General features: G+C 41.3%; 1 protein-coding gene across 1 annotated transcript in view; it reads right to left on the reverse strand.

Annotated features, from left to right (window-relative positions):
• SERINC2 (serine incorporator 2) overlaps positions 1-24925 on the reverse strand; it is a 43090-nt gene that overhangs the window by 13361 nt on the left and 4804 nt on the right. The window contains exons 2-7 of the mRNA XM_060691535.2: positions 12916-13077; positions 9856-10037; positions 6992-7071; positions 4953-5090; positions 2476-2645; positions 984-1074 (exon numbers count right to left, since the gene is read on the reverse strand). Of these exons, the coding sequence (XP_060547518.1) occupies positions 984-1074; positions 2476-2645; positions 4953-5090; positions 6992-7071; positions 9856-10037; positions 12916-13077 (823 nt within the window). The remainder of the gene's footprint in view (positions 1-983; positions 1075-2475; positions 2646-4952; positions 5091-6991; positions 7072-9855; positions 10038-12915; positions 13078-24925) is intronic.

Below are 24925 nucleotides of genomic sequence, written 5' to 3' on the forward strand. Positions count from 1 at the left end.
AATCATGACCCTTTGTGAGAAAGGTGGGGTTTTTTTCCCCAGAAGAGGGCACTGTGCCTTGTTAGGATATGGTTTGAGCCTAACTATGTTGTCCAGGCAATATAAGTGTACTGTAACTTTAATCTGTAAATGTATTATGTGACTTTAATGCTGAGTCATGCTGTAATTAGATAATGACTGGTTATGAGAGTATTTAAGCAAGGTGCTGTAACATGTTCAGTTGCTGCTATGCTATGCTGCCATTGTGTATGAAGATGATGAGATGATGAAGCTGCTATGATAAGCTACCATTGAGAGGAGTTGCTATCTGTAATCATCGGTTTGATAGATCTGCAACCATCGTGGTTTGTGAACCAGAGTGAGTTTGTTATTCTAACCAACTACTGTTTGTTGGGTAAGAAGACTCTGTAACTACTGGACTGATTTACTGGCAAAGACTTGGAATTTGTTTAAAGACTATGAGACTGTTTTTCTACTATAAAGTAAGCTTTTGATAAACCAGTTTGCATATCTCTTATTCATTGCTCTCAGCAACGTTTCCTTGTGCATACACTCTGCTGGTTGGTAACACAACAACAATATCCTTAACGTGCCTGAATTTGTAGAGAAAACTGGCAAAAAAAGTAATGGAAGATGTTTAAAAGTCCAAGAATCCAGGCATGTCTGTTAGAACAAGGGTGTCAACTTTGCAAAGCTTTCAACTTGCCATCTTTCGGAAACTTGACAAAGGGTGTCAAACTCAAGGCCCGGTGGCCGGATCTGGACCTTGGTGTGCTTAGATCTGGCCTACGGAGCCGCCCTAGAAACAACAAAGAACCAGCCTGCGGTGCCTTCTCCCAGCGAAAATGGAGCTCGAAAGAGAATTTCTCTTGGCTTGATCGGGTACCATGTTGGACATTTCTTTTTAAGAAGCAGGTTCCGTCTTTTTTTTTTTTTTTAAGGCACAAAGGCCTTCAAAAAATCAACAGAGTAACACGGCTTACCTGGTACGTTGGCCAAAGCTGACCAGGTGACATACATGGTGTAGAGGGTAATGATGGATGCTTGGAGAAGGCCAGAATGAGGCTGAGCATCCTGTAGAGAAACATAAGGAGCAAAAAAAACCCAAACAGATTCAGGGCAAACCAGGTACAATAATGGGGGTTCCTTCGCACTATGCTACCATGATCATATTCATTGATTGCTCTAGATCAGGGGTGTCAAACTCACGGCCCATGGGCTGGATGTGTCGCGTGCTGGCCCCGCCCCCACCCAGTTTAGCAAAGGGGGGGGAAAGTCCCAATACGTCACGTGATCCTGGTGTGACAATGCCGGTTTGACACCCCTGCTCTAGATATTATTGCTCTATTTCAGGGGTGTCAAACTCGAGTTCATTGAGGGCTGCATCAGGATTGTGTTTGACCTTGGGAGGGCCAGGGGGTGTGGCCAGGGTGGACGTGGCCATCTTGACATCACTCGTGTCAGCAGGGGTACCTGTGGTGCCCCAAGCGCTCTGCCAGCGAAAATGGATTCCCAAGCTCCGTTTTCGGCTGCGACAGCCTCCTGCAACTCTCTGCCAGCGAAAACGGAGCTTGGGAGGGTCATGGGTGGCCCTCCTGAGCTCTGTTTTCACTGGCAGAGGCACCGCGGACCGGTCCTTTGCTGTTTCCAGGGCAGCCCCGCAGGCCAGATCTAAGCACCGCGCGGGCTGGATCCGGCCTCCGGGCCTTGAGTTTGACACCCCTGCCATAGATGCTAGCAGATAACAGTCAGAAGGATCCCCAGCTACGTGGAAAGAAGCTCATGGTAGTGATGCCCTTTCCAATGGAACAGCCTGCTCCCTGTTGCAAGAATGGCATTCCATTCTCAGGTTTTTCCCTAGGCTGGCAAAACTGGTTTTTAGAAGGCACTTGGCGACTACGAAGGATCCCCCAGGTCCTAAATCTGCCGTATTACTTTTAATGATAAAATAATGACAATAAATAATACATATCACATTGTAAGGGTCTACCCTCACTCTACCTAAGATGAAGGCGATGGGGAAAGATACACATAAATGGTTCACAATACACTCTGAGCACAATTACTTCAGGGGTGGGCTTCAAAAATTTTAGCAAGGGGTTCTCTGCCCAGTTGCTGACTGGACATGGCTATGGTGGGTGTGGCCTAGTCAGCCTCCTGCACCATGACGGGGGGGGGCATTTTGCCCTCCCCAGGCTCCGGAGGCCCTCTGGAGGCCAGAAATGGGCCCGTTTCCGACCTTCCCGGACTTCCAGTAGGCCCATTTTTCACCCTCCCCGAGCCTCCGTGCGCACCCTGCACTTACCTGCATCCAAAACTGGCCATGTGGGGACTCCTGGGAGGGGTGGGGTGGGTAGGGCAGGGCAGGGCCAGCCAGGAGTGGGATTTGGGGGTTATCCGAACTGCAGAGAATCTTAGCTAGAGGGTCTCCCAAACCCCTGTGAACCCCCAGCAGCCCATCCCTGAAGTACTTACCTGGACCTTGGGCAGTACAGAGACCACAGAGACCACAATGCAGAAGATGAGATTGAGGCTGACTAAGATCTTGCTTTCGGTACAGCCATCTGATTTGGTGTAATAGACGTAGAGTAGCACAATGGCAGCAATGGAGACGGCGTAGAACAGAAAGGTGAAGAAAAACAGAGCTGCGGAAGAGGAGGAGGGAAAGGCCCATCAGATCCGACAATGTAGAATTTATGAGATATTTGCTTCAACATGCTGAAGATTTGCCTGATACATCCCTTAGCTCAACAATGGTGGGTTACGCCATCGTATTAGTTGTTTATTTGCTTTGAGTTAGTTTACTTTAGTTAACTTTACGCTTTTAGCTTCATGGGTTGCATGAATGCCACCATCATGGTTTGTACATCTGAATTCAGGCTTAGTAAGGGGTTTACAACCAAAGCCCCAGCTCCAGGCGGCCCATTCAAACCTTGGGTGCGGAGGCCCTAGAAAAAATGCCTTTGAACTGTGATATTTAATGAGGTAGAAGAGATACGGTGATTGAATGCAAGGAAAGTACCTAGATTAATAGCATCAGATTAAATGAGCCATGGTGGCGCAGTGGTTAGAATGCAGTACTGCAAGCTGCTTCTGCTGATTGCCGGCTGCCAGCAATTTGGCAGTTCGAATCTCACCGGCTGAAGGCTGACTCAGCCTTCCATCCTTCCGAGGACAGTAAAATGAGGACCCAGATTGTTGGGGGCAATAGGCTGACTCTGTAAACCGCTTAGAGAGGGCTGTAAAGCACTGTGAAGCGGTATATACGTCTAAGTGCTATTGCTATTAAATCAGTGCTTTTACATGATATTGTTTAGTAATATGGAAAGATGTAGAGTTTGTTCTAGTCTTAGCCACATCTACTGTGTTTCCCGGAAAATAAAACCCAACCAGAAAATAAGCCCTAGCATGATTTTTCAGGATGCTCATAATATAAGCCCTACCCCCAAAATAAGCCCGAGTTAAGATTGTCAGCCAGATGGGTGCATTTAGTACATTTCCTCAAAAATAAGACCTAACTGGAAAATAAGCCCTAATGCGTCTTTTGGAAAAAAAATTAATATAAGACCTGGTCTTATTTTCAGGGAAACACAGTAGTTCACATGTAGCATTTCATGCTAACAGCAAGGATAGTATCTTTCAGTTATGGGGCACTTGGGGTAAAATGACAAAAGTGCAATAATATCCTATGACCCTAGTTTTACCTTAAACATGACCCTGCTATTCTATGCCAGCGAGCTTCTCTAGTTTACAGATTACAGTGCTAACCAACATTCTGTTGCTTTCATTCCAACAGAATGAAGATGGAGATGTTAGACACAAATTTAAAAGTTCAGTTCAAGCTATGTTTCCTTCTCCCCTCTCCCCGTATCTCATAGCAATAGCACCTAGACTTACATACTGCTTCACAGTGCTTTTACAGCCCTCTCTAAGCGGTTTACAGAGTCAACCTACTGCCCCAATAATCTGGGTCCTCATTTTACCCACCTTGGAAGGATGGAAGGCTGAGTCAACCTTGAGCCTGGTGACATTCGATCTGCCAAACTGCTGGCAGCTGGTGATCAGCAGAAGTAGCCTGCAGTACTGCACTCTAACCACTGCGCCACCATGGCTCATGCCTTTACTTTCTTTGGCTTACTAGTTCTTATTCTTTCTCCATGCTCTGCACAGAATTACTTACGCAAAAGGGAATAACATGAAGGACATGTATGTGTTAAGGATGCAGCAAAATCCAACTGAGTCCAGTTTTTCTCCTAACCTCACCCACTCTGACCTCGTCCCTCCTTCAATTCAACTCAAATGTAGCCCGTTACTGAATTCAAACAGCGCCTGTAACCCTTTGCTTGAAAGGCTTTCCATCCCATTTTCATTCCCCCCCCCGCCCCGGCATCTTGGCCTTCCAGATGTGCTGAACCAGAGTCACTTCTCCAAACACATCTGGCTTTTTTCTGTACAGGTAGTCCTCAACTTCCAATGGTTCATTTAGTGACCGTTTAAAGTTATGATGGCACTGAAAAAAGTGACTTATGACCATTCTTCACAATTACAACCACTGCAACATCCCCTTGGTCACATGATTAAAATTCAGGATGTTTGGCAACTGGCTCATATTTATGATGTTTGCAGTATCCCGGGGTCAAAGTTAATGGGGAAGTCAGATTCACTTAACTTAGATTGATTAACTTAACTACAGGGATGCATTTAAGAATTGTGGCAAGAAAGGTCATAAAATGGGACAAAACTCAACAAACGTCTCACTTAGGAACAGAAATGTTGGGCTCGATTGTGGTCATAAGTCGAGGACTATGTGTATTAGCTGAGTATTTTAGGAACACCAGTCCCATCAGATCTGGAGCATCATGATGGGGAAAGAGATTCATTCTTTCATCCATCCATCACACTTGGGAGTATCAAATTTCAATCTCAAATGAACAGGTGTGTTTCGTACAGACCTGCATACCAGGACTTGCTGTTGCCTTCATCCGCATTGCGCAGCCAAATTTGACTCCAGGAGTGGGCAAAATCAATCAAGAGGATGAGCTGGATGAGGACAAAGAAGAAGGAACCGACCACGCCAAAGTAGAACCAGACTTCATTGGGGAGAAAACACACAAGAGACACAAGATAGTCAACTCTCAACTTTCTCTCATGCTACCATCCATGAATGAGACAACAAACTACCCAGGAGGAAGTTTAAATATATCACAGACAGAGGTGGGATTCAAGAATTTTAGCAACCGGTTCTCTGCCCAGTTGCTGGGTGGGTGTGGCCATGGTGGGTGTGGCCTACTTGGCCCTCCTGCACCACAGTTGTGCAGGGGGTGTTTTCACCCTCCCCAAGCTCTGGAGGCTTTCCTCGAGCCTCTGAGAGGGTGAAAACAGCCTCCCTGGGCTCCAGCGGCACTCCAGAGGCCAGAAATGGGGCCATTTCCAGGAGGCCCATTTTTCACCCTCCCAGAGCCTCCGCGCGGGCCCTGCACTTACCTGGCATCCAAAACAATCCGCGGGGAGACTCCTGGGAGGGGAGGGGCAGGGTGGGCGGGGCCAGCCAGTCCTTGCAACTACTGGTTCAGCAAACCAGATGTAAAATTAGCATCTGGTTCTCTCGAACCGGTCCGAACCAGCTGAATCCCAGCTGGTCCGAACCAGCTGATCACAGACCGGATCTATCGAACCGGTCCGAACCAGCTGAATCCCAGCCAGTCCGAACCAGCTGATCACAGAGGCCTGCAGGATGGGTAAGCTTTAAAAACAGTTTGGAAGCAATGTCAGCTTTAAATGGATTATAATTTTTCTCAGCCTTAATTTCTCCCTGTTCCGAAATTTGGCATACATTAGGCCTGCACAACACATGGGCCATCAAGTAGCCCATTATCTTAATATTTGTCTCAGAGGTTCTATATTTTTGAAGGCAGACTATCCAAGAATTAGTCCTCAGATTAGCCCACCTCCCTGGATGTGGCTGCTAGATTGATGGCAGACTTCACCTCTCTCCGCCTTGCTCTCTGCTCTCTCCCCACCCATCTTTCGGTTATCAAATTGATGTATTATTATCACAGGTTCCTTTGTCATTGTTTATTTCATTGTTCTATTATTTTACTTCTGTTCTGTTTGCATTCCTTTCCTTTTCTTCCCTTTTTATTATTGTTAAGCTGCCTAGAGTGGCCCCACAGTGAGACAGGCATTAAATAAATTTAACAAATAAAATAAAAATAAATAAAAACACTGTTAACTTAGTCCCTTTTCTTAAAATCCAAAGTTAATCTTAAGCACCATCACTAAGTGTTGTATTTTATGATTCTTGATGAATGTATTTTTTTTAATGTACACTGAGAGCATATGCACCAAAGACAAATTCTTTGTGTGTCCAATCACACTTGGCTATTATTGTATTGTATTGTATTTTGTATTGTATTGTATTGTGCATTGTATTATATTTTGTATTTTGTATTGTGTAATGTATTGTGTATTGTAAAGGAGCCGAGGTAGCGCAAGTTAGAGTGCAGTACTGCAGCTACTTCAGCTGACTGCTAGTTCAGCAGATCAGCGGATCAAATCTCACTGGCTCAAGGTTTACTCAGCCTCCATCCTTCCGAGGTGGGTAAAATAAGGACCCAGATTGTTGGGGGCAATATGCTATTTAGTGTACTGTCTTTGGTGTAAGCCGCCCAGAGTCCTCGGAGAGTGGGCAGAATAGAAATATGACAAATAAATAAATAAATAGTGTATTGTAGTATGCAGTGTGTATTGTGTGTTGTGTATTGTATTGTATTTTGTATTGTTCTCTTCTCTTCTCTTCTCTTCTCTTCTCTTCTCTTCTCTTCTCTTCTCTTCTCTTCTCTTCTCTTCTCTTCTCTCTTCTCTTCTCTTCTCTTCTCTTCTATTCCTTCAGCCCTGAGACAGTCCCTTTAATTAAGGCAATGCCTGCATCCATATGAACAGAATTTTGCATCACAGATTCATTTTAATATATGGAAAAGGCTTCTTTTACCAGATGTGAATGTTCCATCGGGAATATAGAAGGCACCCACGGTTATTCCAATCAGCATCAGGAGCTTGAAGAACCAAAACCTGAAGTTGGCAGCAAGAAAATTTCTCTTTAGAGTTGTAGAAGAGGTCAGTCAACTAAGGTGTCCCTCACCAGCAAACATGTCCTGTAGGACACAAAGCTATCAGCAGGCTTTGTGATTCGATCAGGTTCTCAGCATCCTTTGTCCTCACTAATATTCCCTATTTATTTTTCACGTTCCAGCAATGAACAACATCTACCCCTCCAACCCAAATAGATGTTATTAGATTTTTTTTTTTTTTTGGAGCAATTGCATGTGAGGTGGGCAAAGACTAATCTTTTCTTCAGCATTTTTATAGTTGCCCTTTCATTCTGCCAAACTGTGAAAAAAAAAAAAAATAAACCAGGAAGTGCCAGAAATGACCACAAAAAGCAGTCCTTGTTTTGCAGATATTCTAACGGCATCATTTTCCTGAAGGACTAATTATGATTTTGTGATAAGTTAAGCATTACTCCAGGTTCAGACCGTATGGCTGAACTCAAGTCAAGCTAACCTACAACAACCTTCATTACAGACAGTCCTTGACTTATGACCACCACTGAGCCCAACATTTCTGTTGCTGAGTGAGACATTTGTTAAGGGAGTTTTCCCCAATGTGTGACCTTTCTTGCCACAGTTGAGTGAAGTGAATCACAGCCGTTGTTAAGTCAGTGAACACGATTGTTAAGTGAATCTGACTTCCCCATTGATTTTGCTTTTCAGAAGATCACAAAAGGTGATCTACTGCAACCGTCATAAATACAAGCCAGTTGACAAGGATTCAAATATTATGTGATCATGGGGATGCTGCAACGGTCACAAGTGTGAAAAATGGTTATAAGTAACTCTTTTCAGTGCCTTGGTAACTTCAAAGGGTCATTAAACGAATGGTTGTAAACAGTGGTGGGTTTCAAAAAATTTTACTACTGGTTCTGTGGGAGTGGCTTGGTGGGCATGGCATTGCTTGGTGGGCGTGACTTGGTGGGCATGGCAGGGGAAGGATATTGTAAAACCTCCATTCTCTCCCCACTCCAGGGGAAGTATACTGCAAAATCCGCATTCCCTCCCCACTCCTGGGGGAAGGATATTGCAAAATCCCCGTTCCCTCCCCACTCCAGAGGAAGGTTACTGCAAAATCCTCATTTCCTCCCGATCATCTGGGACTTGGAAGGCAGAGAATCGATGGGGGTGGGGCCAGTCAGAATTTTTACTACCGGTTCTCCGAACTACTCAAAATTTCCACTACCAGTTCTCCAGAACTGGTCAGAACCTGCTGAAACCCACCTCTGGTTGTAAATCAAGGACTACCTATAGTTCGGATTCCATGACATACCTGACTATTTTTAAGATGAGCTGTAACAAAACATGGCTAAAGACCTTGCCAAGGAACAGGTTCAATTCAGAAACTAAGATGAACTATAGTATGGGTTAGTATACTAACTACAGCATTCTAAACTAGTATTCTAAACCAGGTCACTGATGGAACAAGGTTACTTTTATTTTAAGAGAGGATTTATTTATAAAGCTTGCACGATCCTGTTTCAGGGAAGGCATGAAGACATTTAATACCCCCTTCCTACAAGCCTTGGACTTTCGATTCACCTCGGAGCCTTTACATCAACAGACAGAGCTGTAAAATATGGGAACTAATGGGGAGAAACTGGATTTCAAGAAGTCATTGGAACACTTAAAAAATACAAGGAGAAATAAACTGAACAGCCTTTCAATCCTGAATTCCAATGTGGGTAGGGGGGTAGAGGGGTGAAGGCTTTAAAATAAATATTAGTCCATTGATTCTTTTGTTTTTCATGGGCAGTTTGTTTTGCCCTGCTTAAGAGTTTTTAATTGAATTTGACAATACACAATAAAAATTGACCCAATTGTCTGCACAGGCAAGGTCAGTTTCAACGTTTTCATCTATTCCTTAGATCTCTTGTTCTTTTTTGACTGGAATTCTGCCAGAGGTGATCTTGGCAACTTCTAGAAGAGAACTATACTTCATAAAAGTTTAATTTAATATATATATATATATATATATATTAGAAGCTTGGAAGGAACAGATCAATGAAGAAAGAGGGGGTGCAAAAAAGAAGCCAGAAATTTTTTTAAAAAAAAAAACAAACAACCAATGTTTTAGATCCTGAGGTAAAATATGTTTGTGTTTCACCTCAGGATCTAAATGTGAAACATGACGATCCTATCAAGTTCAACTTAATGTCCTGAGATGACAGCTATGGAAAAACTAGCTTTGAAATGATGCCGGAGGAAGAAGGAAAAAAAAAGAAGGGAAAAAGCCCTTAAATCAGTCAAAATCAATATTGGTTCTGCTGCTTCATTTGCCTTTAGTCACAGATACACAAACACACCAAGCGAAACGGCAAGTTGAATCAAAGGAAGGCTCCCAGAATTAACTCCAGGGGTGAAATCCAGCAGGTTCTGGAGAACTGGTAGCGGAAATTTTGAGCAGTTCGGACAACCGGTAGCGGAAATTTTGAGTAGTTTGGAGGACCGGCAAATACCACCTCTGGCTGGCCCCCGAGTGGGGTGGGAATGGAGATTTTGCAATATCCTTTCCCCAGAAGTGGGGAGGGAATGGAGATTTTTCAGTATCCTTTCCCTGCCACGCCCACCAAGCCACGCCCACCAAGCCAAACCACGCCCACCAAGCCATGCCCATAGAACTGGTAGTAAAAAAATTTGGATTTCACCACTGACTAACTCCCCGATTTCCCTGATCTGGTTTTTGCTGCTCTGGGACAGGATAAAACACGAGCATGAATAGCATCAGCTGAATGAAGGGCCTCACCCGTTCTGTATTGAAGCTCGGGGATCCTTGCTGCTCCTGACACAGAGCATCAGCAAGGCGAAGAAGAAGAAGAATGAAGCTGTGGCAAAACACATGCGGTACACCGATTTGAGTCCCAGGAAGGCCTTACAGTCAACCTTGATGCCCACAGGCGAACTGCTTCCTTCGCAGAATCCAGGAAGCTAGTCAAAGGAAAAAAGACAGCCTTAGAAAAGCCCTAATCTTTAATGCAACAATTACTGATTATTTCCCTGCCTGTTTCTCAGCATTATTTTTCAATTTAACAAAAAAAAAAACTATTGATACAATAATTTCCAAAGGACAATATTATAATGTTGGTGAAATTCCCCATGTTGTGTATGGACCATATAATGGCATGTTTGCAAAGAGATTCACATGCTAAACAGCCACTCACTCCTCAAATTAAGAGAAAATTAATCAAATTAAGAGAAGAACCTCTTTACCCAGTCACATGAGCCAGAGATTGATAAAAGTCTCCATCTTATGAATCCATGAACTAAACTGAATCCCAAAGAGGGGAAACAATCCCAGTTGCTGGGATTTTTGTAACCTCATCCTCCTCTCCCTTTCATTTATCTTTTTTATGAAGAAAAAGATAAAGATTTTTTTTTCTTTTATTGTAACCCCTTTTAACGGGATGGAGTTGGGGCAACTAAATGGAACTGAGCATTTACTGGCTAGATGCCCTTCCTGATGCCTATGCGGAGTTCACAACAGATATTTTCTCTTTGCGCCCTGATAAAGAAACATCGGTCCCAGCCTAGGATTGAATTCTCAACCTTCTGAGTGTGAGACAAGCGTTTCCATCTCTAGGCCACCACACCACTCATCCTCTCCCCTTTCAATAAACCTTGTTAAAGAAACTTGGGGAAACTGTTCCTTTTGGTGGAGGTGAGGAGGCCAAATGACCCCATTACAGGGGTGGGTTCTAAATTTTTTTACTACCAGTTCTGTGGGCATGGCTTATTTTGTGGGTGTGGCTTGGAGGTCATGTGACTAGGTGGGTGTGGCTAGCTGGTCAGTCATTTCTGGAAGGTCCTCGCACTTACGACCAGTCCTCGCACTTACGACCCAACTCATTTATTTGCTTTTAACACTGATCAGCTGTAGGACAGCCCTTTGAAGCCCTGGGGCAAGAGTTTAAACAGTTTTTTTCCCTCTAGTCATCAGCTGGGACTCAGGAGGCAGCAATAGATTGGGGGTGGAACCAAATAAAAGGTAAGAATAACGTGGGGGGGTGGGGGGTGGGAGGGTGGGAGGGAGAACCGGTTCGGTGATGTCATATCGTCACCGCTACTGGCTCGGCCGAACCAGACCGAACCCACCACTGCCCCATTATCTTTCCAACTTCCACTGGCATTTTATTTTTCTGTTCAATTCCAAACTCAGGATGACACACTTCCCTTGGGGTTTTTCCCAACCTGGAAATCTGAGTAACCAGGAAAGCTATGGGGTGATGGAGAAACATACAACCCAAACCAATCAGGAGTAGCACCCTCCACCCATTGATTTGACAGGTAGCACAAAAAGACCACCAGATAAAGCTCTTTAAACACAGCAAGTGTGAGATGTGGAAGGAAGACATTATGCAAACAATTTAAAGAGCAAACAGACCACAAATTGGCTTCTTTGCCAATTTTCACTCTTGTCTGTTATGAAGCTAAGAGCTCAGGAAATTACGGCAGTTAATTGGAAGGTTAAAAGACCAAAAGGCAATTTGGGTATTTATTGGGAGCTTTCTAAAGCCCCAAAATATTTATTAATGGCATAAGGAGAAAGCCATATGAATTAGTTTAATAAATAACATGTATACATGTATGAGGGTAGGGAGAAAAATCATTATGGTCAATTCTGAAAGTATCCCAATCAGTAGTGGGTTCCTCTTACCTTCGCTACTGGTTCGAAACCAGGAGTGCACATTTGCACACACTTTGCTTGCGCGTGGTACTTCCGCGCATGCACAGAGCATCCATGATGACATCCGGGCAGGTGGGCAGAGCCTCCCACCACTGCCACTACCAGTTCGCCTGAACCGGGGTGAACCAGTAGCAACCCACCACTGATCCAGTGGTGGTGGATCACAGTGGTGGAATTCAGCCAGTTCAGGCCGGTTCAAGCGAACCGGTTTGTTAAATTGCTGTCTGGCCCCACCCCTCCCTGCCCCTTCCAGGAATCCCCACGTGCCCCATTTTGGCTCCCAGATAAGTGCAGGGAGGCCTACTAGGCCCAAAACCAGGCGCGGGGGATGGTGTTGTGATCCAGGCCCACGTAGTTAATATTAAATGCAAAAACAAACAGATTTTATTAAAACGGCTGACAATTAACTCATTCTCATCTTATTCCAAATTAAATGAAAGCAAAGTCCTCAAAACACCATTCTTTAATTTATCTCTGACCTTGGGATAATTAGGCAAACTGCCAAAGGCATTTCTTGGCAACAGTTCAGGAACAGAAGACGCTGACAAGAAAGAAATACATCCAAACACGAAGTAAATCTCTCAACGGTTGTTTTCCGGCAAAGAGGCCAAGAGCCGTTGCTGGCCTTTTAAGCCTTATGAGAGGGGCCAATCATCTCTTGGCCCTACTCCCGAGTCGTCCTCTTTGCTTTATCTGCTCTTGCCTTCTGGCAGCTCTTCTCATATGTGTACTAGGAACAGGCTCCTCCTGTTCCTCTGCCTCTCTACTGTCAGCCTCTGGAGGCTCCGGGGTCCGCACATCACTCCCCGATGGCCCTGGCCCCATCTCTGCCTCCGACGCAGAGCCCTCATCTGGGCCTTCCCCAGCCTCCAGGACTGGCCCATGTTCTTCCTCAGCCTCATCGCTGTCCAACTCCGCTGTCAGCTCCACAGGCTGCTGGCGGACCACAACAGGGGGAGACACCTCCCCTGCAGCCCATTTTTGCTCCCAGTGGGGTGCAGGAAGCCAAGTGCTGCCTGTTGCACCCCATGGCCACGCCCACCATGGTCACGCCCACCCAACCGATCATTAGGGCAGAAAACCGGTTGTTAAATTATTTGAATCCCACCACTGATTACTCACCTTGTGCAGCTTTTCTTCCACTCCTGGAATTATCATTATGATGGACACTAATGTCCCCAAGAAGAGAAACAAGGTGAAGCTGAGACGTGTTACGGTTGAATTCTTGGTAGAAGGACAGCAGCCACACAACAGACAAGAAGCTGAACCACAGAGACATGATGCCTGTCGAAAGAGAAAAGCAGCAGCCGTGTGAGAAGACAAAGAATATTTTTCTTATAAGATCACATGCATTTATTTTAGGAATCAGAATGAACAGGGGTGATATCAATATTCCTATTAATGTTTAGAGCTTCACTGCAATTTTCAATTATTTTTTAAAACGATACCATGTTGCATATATTCACTGTTTCATCAACGAAAATGAATTTTAAACTTTATGACAACCGTAAATTTTCTTTACCAGATCTTTTCACTTTCACTATGTACTTTTTCTTTTCCTTGTACGTGGTCATTTATTTTGTTTATTTATTATGTTTTAAAGTAAAATTTAAAATGTTCCAAATTAAAAAACAGATATGTGATCGTGAAAAATAAATAATTTTGAAAAGGGAACTCCACACGGAAATTGTCACAGTTACTTAAGTTTTTATTTCTAGGATAGTTTGTTATCCTAGAAACAAAAACTAAGTTAACTGTGATAATGTCTGTGTGGAATCCTTTTCAAAATTATTTATTTTTCATGACCACATATTCTTTTTTTAAAAAAAAATAACAAACTACCCAAAACTACCATTAAGGAATAGATGTTATTTTAAATAAAAATGTCTAGAATATGATTTGGAAACAAAAATCTATTCTCTTTCCCAGTTGGTGATAATGTCCCCATGGAGATAAGAGAAAAATTAAGGGAAAAGTCCTGCTAAGCAAGTTTCTGGAATGGACTTTGCATGACTCATCCTTCAACATCTTGATGCATCTTGATCCTATCTGCTCTTTGTGAGATTATGAGCGCGTAGACTTGTTTCGCATACCATTTTAAACCACACAAATAATCCTTGGCTTACTTCCACAGCTAGGCCCAGAATTTCTGTTGCTAAGCGATGTGTTTATTTATCTAACTTTTCCTCTGTGGTCATTAAACAAATCCAGCTTCGCTCCTCAATTTTGCTTGTTGGAATCCCCCTGGGAAGGTCAGAAATGATTATCATATGACCTCAGGGCTCCACAATAGTCACAAATACAAGCTTGCCAGGTGCCCAAATTATGATCATGTGATCATGGGAATGCCGGGATAATAACAAGTGCAAGGATTGGTCGTAAGCCTATTTTTTTTTCCAATACCATCATAATTTTAGTCATTAAGTGAATTGTCAGACACAACTCAAACCACCAAAATGAATGAAGTATTATTGCTTTATTGCAATACAAGAATCTCACCAGATGGCCTCTCTTCCCTTGGGAAATAGCAGTTGGACACCTAAGGGTTTGACCTCAGATTTTTCCTCCCCCAAACCGGATCTGAGCTAGAATATCTTTTTATTCCCCTTAGAAAGGCCCCCTCTCTCCTTCAGCCCGTTATTCCAACACACAAATAGTCATTAAATTGATGACTACCTGTACTTTAACTTATGTTGGAGAGAGACTGGCTGAGTCAAGGTAAGGAGTCAAGCGGGGGATTAGTCTGGAATCTTTACATAAGCATAAAAAGGCAAAATCCAACCCCCCCCCCCCTTGAATGGACCTTATCTAGTCTGGCCCGGGTGCAAACCATCTGTCTATGAAACATCCAGTGAAATAGGCAGGAGCAATAAAGTAGCTAATTGAACTTTTCATGTGTGGAACTGGTTGTTCATGCCTGACAACTATGGCTTACTCAATAAACCACTGAATGGGTTCACAATAATTCTAAGAACAGCCTATGGTTCGTAACCTGCAATGGTTGGCCTGTAAAGGTTCCCCTCGCACATATGTGCTAGTCGTCCCTGACTCTAGGGGGCGGTGCTCATCTCCGTTTCAAAGCCGAAGAGCCAGCGCTGTCCAAAGACGTCTCCATGGTCATGTGGCCGGCATGACTCAACGCAAAAGGCGCACGGAACGCTGTTACCTTCCCACCAAAGGTGGTCCCTATTTTTCTACTTGCATTTTTTACCTGCTTTCAAACTGCTAGGTTGGCAGAAGCTGGGACAAGTAACGGGAGCTCACTCCGTTACGTGGCACTAGGGATTCGAACCGCTGAACTGCTGACCTTTCGATTGGCAGCTCAACGTCTTAGCCACTGAGCCACCGCGTCCCTTCATAATACACTAAGTCAGGCCACCACATCAGGTTGGCCTGACTTAGTGTATTACGCTAAAACCAAAGCAACCTACATTGCTTTGCTCAGCTTGCTTTCCAAGGCAAGAGTCTGCAACGGCCACTTCCTCTCTACTTACTTTCAGATGTATTTCCTTAGTACTCATTACTCATTTCCCCCACCTGCATGCTCATCAGATGGGCTAAACTACATTTTATATAAAAGCTCTCTAGAGCAAGACATTACTGGACCTCAGCACGTGGGGTAGGTCCCGGGCTAAAGAAGGCAGATACAATAACTGCACACCGAGTTCATTGGGAGGGAGTGGCTGTGGCCGTTTTGCCAGGGCGAAAGACTGGTGGAGGGCCAGCCGAGGAGAAAAGTTTGTGGCTAATAACCCAGAGGCAAAAACCTCAAGGCGAAACAGGCAAGGAGAAGGGTTCAAGCCGAAAAGTCCCATTCCGGTCTGGGGAGCCCCCCTTGGCTCTTTTGCATACATTCAATGCAGGTATTGTTTTACTGGCATCAAAAGTACATGGAGTGCCATAGAATGCATACGTAGCCATGCTCTCTAGATAAGTCAGGTTAAACAGTAACTCCACAGGATAAGTCACAAAACATGCCAGTAGCTAAATAAATAAAGCACAGCTTTTATTTTTATTGGAAAAAATATAGAAAGAAAGGAAGAATTGAAGATTAATTTCTTTTGGGGAGGATCTTAATAATAAATTTGAAAAAAGAACTTAATGAAGTACTAAAATGGTTAATTTAAAATTGAATGGATGCAAAATAATTTTTTTTTCTTTTTCTTAAAAAGATATGCTTTAAAGAAAGTTTTAAAATGTTTAAATTAGAATTTTAAAAGGGGAGGCTGATGAACAATTTTTAAAAGAGGAGTTAAAGAGGGTGAGGAAGTTTTGAATCTTGTAGCAAGTTAGTATGTTTTAGCTTATGTTTAGTTTAATGCTATACCCTGTTTTTGCTCTGGGAAGTCGGGGGTGGGGGTGGGGAGGGGGGGGTTGAAGGTTGTGTGGGGATAAAATGGTTGTCTAATTTTTAATATAATTAAAAGATAGATTAAGGTATTAATAGAGAAGTAAGAAAAATGGGGGAAATGTTATAATAAAGGGAATGACAATATTAAGATATGATACATATTGGAAGAGTAAAAAGAAGATTTAAAAGATGTATTCAGAAGATATATTGAATGATTGATTATGCATTATTTGTTTGTTTGTTTACAATATTAAGATATGATAAATATTGGAGGAGCAAAAAGAAGACTTAAAAGATGTATTCAGAAGATATATTGAATGATTGATTATGTATTGTTTGTTTATTTGTTTATAAAATAAAAAAAACTTTTTTATGAAATAAATAAATAAATAAATAAAGCACAGCAAAACAACCCTATTTTTATTTAGATTTTCTGCCTGGTATGTTCTTAGATGGGATGAAAAGAACAGTATATACATATACAATGGTTCCCCAATTGCAGATGGGGGCACAGGTCTTTAGAAACAGACTAAAGGCAAACTTTTTGCTTTAGTCTGGAATGGTAAAGGCAAACAAGACACAAACATCTTGTTAATGTCTCTAAAAGTTAAAGTTTCCTCATCGTACTCATTCTGCCTTGCATATTCCCAAGAGAAAATACTCCCACACCACTTAAACATTTGTACAAATGTTTCTAAGCGTGTGAAAAAGTCTATACTAGCTAGTTCAAACACAGAGTACACATGCTGAATCAGGCTAGCAATTTTGTACCGTACTGACTTTAAAAAACAAATGTTTGCCTACAAAAGTGAGAATCATTCAACACAGTATTCCCATCATGGCATGGGTCTACAAAAAGAACAACTGCAAATGGATGAAACAGTATCTGCTGTGAATGAGCTTCATGTGTCATTCAAACTAGGACTGTGGTCACAAAACTGAAGTTAGAATAAATAGTAGATAACACAAATAAAGCCAGGAAACCATTCATGCAAAAGAAATGACAAGCCACAGCCAACTTATTGAGCTATTCTTAAATATCTTTATACCAGCCATCCAGATTTCACTCTAGTATGTTATATGATTTATTTATTTATTTATTGGTTCAATTTATATGCCACCCTTCTCCGAAGACTCAGGGCAGCTTACAATGCATTAAGCAATAGCCTTCATACTTTTGTATATACCTGTTTAGTAGGGCTTTCAGCCCCCCCAAGTGGTGTTCTTTTTTATACAAAATCACCTTATTGCCCCCACAATCTAGGTCCTCATTTTACCTGCCTCGGAAGGATGGAAGGCTGAGTCAACCTTGAGCCTGGTGAGATTTGAACTCTCAATAATTGTAGGCAGCTGGCAGCTAAGTGCTATTTAACAATACTTTAGTCCGCTGTGCCACCAAGATGATCCCATCTTGTAGGACTCAGTGGCCCATGCAATCTTGGGAAAACTATATTTCAGTTATCCCAGATAAACCTATCATATGAACATGGCCATGACATGTGAAGAAGATATTGAGCATGAAGGAAACTTTAATAATTGAATTTAAAATTTTATATATTTCACCCCTTTTAGGAGTTTTATTTCTCTCACCTTCCATTCAATGTACTTTTTAAAACTGCTGTACTCTTTTACTGTGTTTTACACTTGTCATTGCTACTTTCATTCTGATCCAAATGAATTCATTTGCTTTGCAGAGAAAAGGCACAAAAGTTTTTTTTTTTTTTTTTTTTTTACTGAAATAAAATAAGGCCAGGTGAGAAACGAGTGGCCTAAAATGCCACTTGGCCCTAGTTCCATCCTGGGATTTTTCTTTTTTGTTTCTTTGTATGCTTGACATAGGCACGCTTCTCTAAAGCATCCAGAGTGACATTCTTGAAAAACAAACCAAGACTTAACTGACTCAGGATTACGTGGCTAAAAGCCTTGTAATGCCACTTGTAAGGGGTGAATGCAGAGTTCAATGGGTCCGAATCCTTTTCAGGAGCTTTTCTAGGAGAACAGCTATTAAAGGGAGCACGGCTTGTACTCTGCCATTTTCCTGTTTTGACACTTTTGAGAGCTTGGATGCAGTACAAATCCAGAGTCAACAAATACTTGGCAAATACTAATTGGTGTATACAGTCCTTTCAGCGCTTACATTTCCCTCTGAGATATTCCAACTTGGACCATACAACATGACCACAGAATGGGAACAATTCACTGTGGCTAACTCACCCTGGTTGTCTTGCTGGGGCCAACTCACTGAAGAACAACTCACCGCGGACAACTTTCCACAATATAACTCGCAGCGGGAAAATTCAACCCGAGATAACTCAAGAGACGGACAAGTAGAATTGTAGCTCACCCCAGCCTCAAGAACTTCCAACTTGAGAAGGTTCAAATCTGATGCAAGACAAGGCCCGCTGCAATTCACTTATCCCACTTGAGTGAATTGTCCAATGGTGAGTTGGCCAGGGTGAGAGGGCTATGACAAGTCAGCCATGGCGAGGTGTCCTAGACCCACATGACTAAGCCTTGTGTTGTTGTATTCCTAAACAGCCAGAATTCAGATGCTTTTAATTTGCTTTTTTCCCCCAATTTTTTTTCTACTTCTGTTTAAACCAGTGGCCCCCAATCTATTACCATGTTTTCCCGAAAATAAGACCTGGTCTTATATTAATTTTTACTCCAAAAGATGCATTAAGGCTTATTTTCTGGTTACAGGTAAAGGTTCCTCTCGCACATATGTGCTAGTCGTTCCCGACTCTAGGGGGTGGTGCTCATCTCCGTTTCAAAGCCAGAGAGCCAGCGCTGTCCGAAGACATCTCCGTGGTCATATGGCTGGCATCACTAAATGCCAAAGGCGCATGGAACACTGTTACCTTCCCACCAAAGTTGGTCCCTATTTTTCTACTTGCATTTTTTACATGCTTTAGAACTGCTAGATTGGCAGAAGCTGGGACAGGTAACAGGAGCTCACCCTGTTATGCAGCACTAGGAATTTGAACCGCTGAACTGCCAATCTTTTTTTTTTTTTTTTTTTTTTTTATTGCAAAAGTTTTACAATTACATTTTCACCCCTTTTTTTCACCCCCCCACCTCCCTCCCCAAACTTCCCGTCCTCCCTAACCCTCCCTAACCCTCCCCCCCCAGACTTCCCTATTATGTACTCATAACTAATAACACTGATATATATACCTGAACCCATCCCTCCCCCTACATAATTTTCCCTCTTTGTCTCTTTATATTAAAATATTTCTAATACATTGTTTTCAAATAAAAGCTATTTGATACTTTCTAATTTGGTATTTGTTCTGAACATATTCTATCCACCTTTTCCATTCCCATTCATAAGTCTCTTGTGAACAATCTTTTAAATATGCTGAAATCTTCGCCATCTCTGCAAAACTGGCCATCTTCGAAGTCCATTCCTCGATAGTAGGCAAAGCTTCATTCTTCCAATATTTACCTATCAACAATCTTGCTGCTGTTATCATATACAATATTAATTTTGTTTCATCCCGTGTAAAACCCTTAACTATGCCCAATAAAAACAATTGTGGAGAAAATTGAATTTTTTTCTTCAAAACATTCTGCATGACCCACCATATTTTTATCCAAAAAGCCTTAACTTTCCTACAGGTCCACCAAACATGATAATACGTAGCATCCAAACATTCACATCTCCAACATTTTGGCTGAACATTAGGGTACATACATGACAACTTTTTAGGATCTAGATGCCATCTATAAAACATTTTATAGAAATTTTCCCTCAAATTCTGCGACTGTGTAAATTTAACATTCTGAACCCAAATTTTTTCCCATGTTTCCAACATCACTGGTTCTTCAAAATTTTGTGCCCACTTAATCATACAATCTTTAACTAATTCCGTTTCTGAATCCCTTTCTAGCAAAACATTGTAAAGCCTTTTAATATGCATTGGACCTTTCTCTCTTATATGTCTAACCAATTCTTCCTCATGCAACATAATACCAGTTTTTTGGTCCTCTTTCCATCTCAGTTGTAATTGATTATATTGTAACCAGGTTAAATTAATCCCTTCGTCCAACAGTGTCTGCAATGTCTTCAACTGCCATCTGCCCGCATCTGTAAAAAGAACCTCTTTGTATAAAAACCCCCCGAGTGACATTATATTTGTATTCCACAAGGTATGACCAAGATCCAGCCATAGCGGTATTTTATAATCCCATTTGAGTCGGTGCTTCTTCCAAACTCTCATCAAAGAGTCTCTAAGTATATGACTTTTAAATACTTTATCAACTTTGTCATCATAAAATAGGTAAGCATGCCATCCAAATTCAAGATCAAAACTTTCTGCATTCAATATTCCAGCCTTTTTACTTCCAAACCAATCACTTGTTAAAGTTAAAGCTGCTGCATCATAATATAACTGTAGGTTTGGAAGTTTAAGGCCTCCTCTTTCTGGAACATCTTGCATAATTTTCAATTTCACTCTCGGCTTTTTCTCGTTCCAGACAAACTTATTAAGTCCAGTTTGCCAAACTTTCAGTTGTTTATCACTTTTAAGCACCGGAATCATTTGAAACAAAAACAGAAATCTTGGCAAAATGTTCATCTTAACTGCTGCTATTCTTCCAAGTAAAGACAGTTGCAGCTTTTTCCAAGTCTCCATGTCTTTCTGAGCCTCTCGCCACAACACCTCATAGTTATTTTGAAACAATTTCATGTTTGATTCTGCAACCTGAACTCCAAGATATTTTACCTTAGGTACAATTTCAAAACCTGCCCTCCTTTCAAACTCATATTTACGATCTTGTGTCATATTTTTGACTATCATTTTAGTCTTTTTTGAGTTCACTCTGAAACCTGAAACTCTACCATAGTCTTGTATAATGTCGTTCATCAAGATTATTGATTCCATTGGTTGTGATAGGGTAACCACCAGATCATCTGCAAATGCCTTTACTCTATAATCCTCTTGCCTTATCATTATGCCTTTCAAAATTTTTGAGTCCCGTATTGTATTTAGCAAGACTTCCAATGTTAAAATAAATAAAAGTGGGGACAACGGACATCCCTGTCTTGTTCCTTTTTCAATTTTAAACTCTGTCGTCAAAGTTCCATTAATAATAATCTGTGCTTTTTGCTCTTGATAAATTGCTGAAATTGCCTGTGTAAACTGGTCCCCAAAGCCCATCTTTTTTAAAGTCTTTAGTAGAAAATTCCAATCCACTCTATCAAAGGCCTTCTCCGCATCCAAAAAGACCAGCACTGCAGAAATCTGTTTATTCTTATCAAGATATTCCAATAAGTCTATTACTTGCCTTACATTGTCCTTCATGTATCTACCATCAATAAATCCCGCTTGGTCCTCATGAATCACCTTTTGGATTACTGGCATCAACCTGTTGGCTAATACCTTCGCGTAAATTTTATAGTCTGTATTCAAAAGAGATATTGGTCTGTAGTTCTCTGGTTTTTTAGGACCAACCTGTTCTTTTGGTATCAAAGATATATAAGCAGTTGTCCAGGATGGGGGTATTTTACCCCCTTGTTGAATATTGCAAAATAAATCTCTAAGTTGTCCCACCATTTCAGCTTGTAAAGTTTTATAGTACACTGCAGTCAAACCATCCGTGCCAGGAGCTTTGGCTGTTTTTAGCTGTTTAATTGCTGCTGTTATCTCCTCCTCTGTTATAGGATAATTCATTCTTTCCTTTTGTTGATCAGTAATTTTTGTAACTCTCTTATCCTTTAAATATTTTTCTATAAGTCCATTCTGCACCTCATCTTTGGCATATAGTTTAGTGTAATAATCCACAAAAGCTTCTTTAATTAGTTTTTGTTGAAAGATTTCTTTCCCTCCAATATCAATACTATCAATAGTCCGTATACTTTGTTTTTTCCTCAATGTGTAAGCCAACCATCTGCCCGGTTTATTAGCATTGCAAAATGTATTATGCTTCGCGTATTGTAAACTTGTTGCAACTTGTTCCGCCATAAGCATTTGGAATTGATCTTTCAAAAGTTTTATAGCACTTCGTATTCTTTCATCTGTTGGGTTTTTAATAAGTAACTGTTCTTTATTCTTTATTTCCATTTCCAACTCAGATCTTTTCTTTTGTCGGAACAGTCTATGTTTAGAATTCATGTAGATAAGTACCCCTCTCATATAAGCTTTACTTGCATCCCAAACAATTTCAACTGGGGTACCTTTATTCAAATTTATTTCAAAAAATTCTTTCAAATGCTTTTTAAGTTCTATTATATTTTTTTCATATCTAAACAGGTTCTCATTTAATCTCCAAGAACGTCTCTCAACCTTATCCATCTCGATTTCTATCCATACAGGACTATGATCAGTCAAAATTCTTGGAAAAATCTTTGTTCTTTTTGTCTTAACAAGTAGATCATTTGACAACAAGATAAAATCAATCCTAGAAAAAGATCTATGTCTATCAGAAAAAAAAGTGTAATCCAATTCATTTGGGTTATGTATTCTCCAAACATCTTTTAGTTCCATATCTTCTTTCATATCAAAAAAGGTCTGTGGTAATCTAATTCTAGACTTTGCCAAGCTCTTTTTATCTAATTTAGAATCAATTACTCCATTCCAATCTCCCATAATTAAAATAGATCTGTAGTCCCATTGCAATATTTTAGTATGTAACATCTTGTAAAAATAATCCTGTTGTTGGTTGGGAGCATAAATTCCAATCAAAAGAATTTGTCCATTTGCTGTAAACAATTCAATTGCTACAAATCTACCATCTTGATCTACTTCTATAACTTTTGCTGTTAATTTTTTATTTACATAAATAACCACACCATTCTTTTTCTGCGAAGTTGAAGATATATAATGTGCTCCTAGTTTTGAGTTTATCAAATATTTTTGATCTTGAGTTGTAATGTGCGTTTCTTGTAAACATATTATATCATTATTAAATTGTTTCAAATATGTAAATAATTTTTTCCTTTTCTGTGCTGAATTCAACCCATTGACATTCCAAGATAAACACTTAAAGGTCATTAACCTCTTCATGGAGCGCGGAGCAATATGCTTGAAGTTCATCCACAAGCTTCGATCTCGCTCCTCCCATAGCGCCAATCTCTTGTGCAGTGCTCTTAACTGCCTTCTTGTCTTGTCTTTCCTGTTGTTGTTGTTGCTTCTGTTTAAGTAGCTTGGATTGAGCTCTAGTTATACGTTGATCTTTAACTTCAGTCAACTGAATCAAATCCAAAATTGGAGAAGAATCCAGCGATGGCTCACTCAGAATACCTCCTTCTGCACCTTGCACGTTTTCTAATTCCTGCTTAGACTGTTCTTTCAATTGCCTCTCTTCACTCTCCTTAATCTCCAGAACTGTAGATGTACGTGGAGATGGTGTTCTTTCCATAAGAATAGTACTGTAAAAGTGTTGCGCCTTCTCCACGGTATTCAACCGATATCCTTCTCCCTTATATCTGAAAATTACCCCAGCTGGTGCATCCCACCGGAAGGGTATCTGTAAATTTTTCAATTCCTTAACAAGAAAACCAAATTCTTTTCTAGCTTTCAGCATTTTAGGAGGTAACTCTTTAAAAATTACAAGCCGTGAGCCCCCCACTTGTATAGAGGTGTGGAAAGATTTTTGCAGGATATCATTTCTAATTTCTCTCTCAGTAAAGTATATGACCACATCTCTGGGTAATTGTCTTTGCCTGGCCACCCAAGAGTTCACTCTGTAAATTTTATCTATTTTATGAAATACCAAATCAGGATTAACTTGTAGAATCTTAGCCAGGGCTTCAGAGCAAACTTGTCTCAAGTCCTGTCTTTCCTCCTCTCGAATTCCCCGAAGCCGTATGGCAAATTCCATCGCCCGGAATTGTATCATAACAATCTCATCTTCAATTCTCTGCATTTTATTGTCAACTTCATCAATTTTATAATCATTGTCTTTCATCCTAACATTAACTTCTGATTTAAATTCTTCAACTTTAAAATCAACTTTCCCAATAAAATCTGCCAGGCCAGACGCCACTTCTGATATTTTTTTGGTCACCATAATTTGATTCTGTTTCACCATGTCTTTAATTTCATTAATTTCCTGCAAAAATTCCTGATGTGATTTTTGAAGTTCCTGTTGTGATTCTTGAAATTTATCATCCAAAGTTTTAGAAATAAATTCTTTTAAATCTGCCACATCAAATTCTTTTTTCTGAGTTTGTAACTGTTGAGCAGGGGGAAGTTGCGTTTGCTGTTTGTGTGTGGGGGATCCCCCCCCTAATGCCTTCCCTTCCTGCTTCTTTGAAGCCATCCTGGCTCGTGATCTAGTTTTTCTAAAGAGGGAGGTTCCTTTTCCTTTCCCTCCTGCACAAAGACTTCTAAAAAAGTCCCCCAGATTTGATCAAACAAGGGTTAAAATAAAGCAAAGTCCAATATTGAAAAGGGAAAAAATTTCCGAGTTATTTCTCTTGTAACAAGCAAGGCAGCTTAGTAGCAACTTGGAAACTTTGTAGCAAAACAAAGTAACTTCACCAATCCACACTCGCTGGCTCGTTAACTCTGAAGCTAGGCGCCATGTTTTTTCAAAGCACTTTCACTCACTCGCATTTTCTCAGATTGAAAAGTCAACAAAGTGCTAATACTTGCGTTTCCAAATTTCAGGATTCAGGTAGTTTCGCTGTTTATTAAAGCTGGTTCTTTCGCTTTAAGTTTCCTGCAGCCGGCTTGTTCTGCAGAAGCAGAATCGTCCCACGCCGCCCGGAGTCTCAGCAGGTTGGAAGGGAGCCGCGCCTGTTTCCTCCCCAGAAACAATTCCCTGGGGGGTTAC

Source organism: Pantherophis guttatus, chromosome 10 (genome assembly GCF_059756535.1).
Source record: "Pantherophis guttatus breed Tessera chromosome 10, ASM5975653v1, whole genome shotgun sequence".
Taxonomy (NCBI): Eukaryota; Metazoa; Chordata; class Lepidosauria; order Squamata; family Colubridae; genus Pantherophis; species Pantherophis guttatus.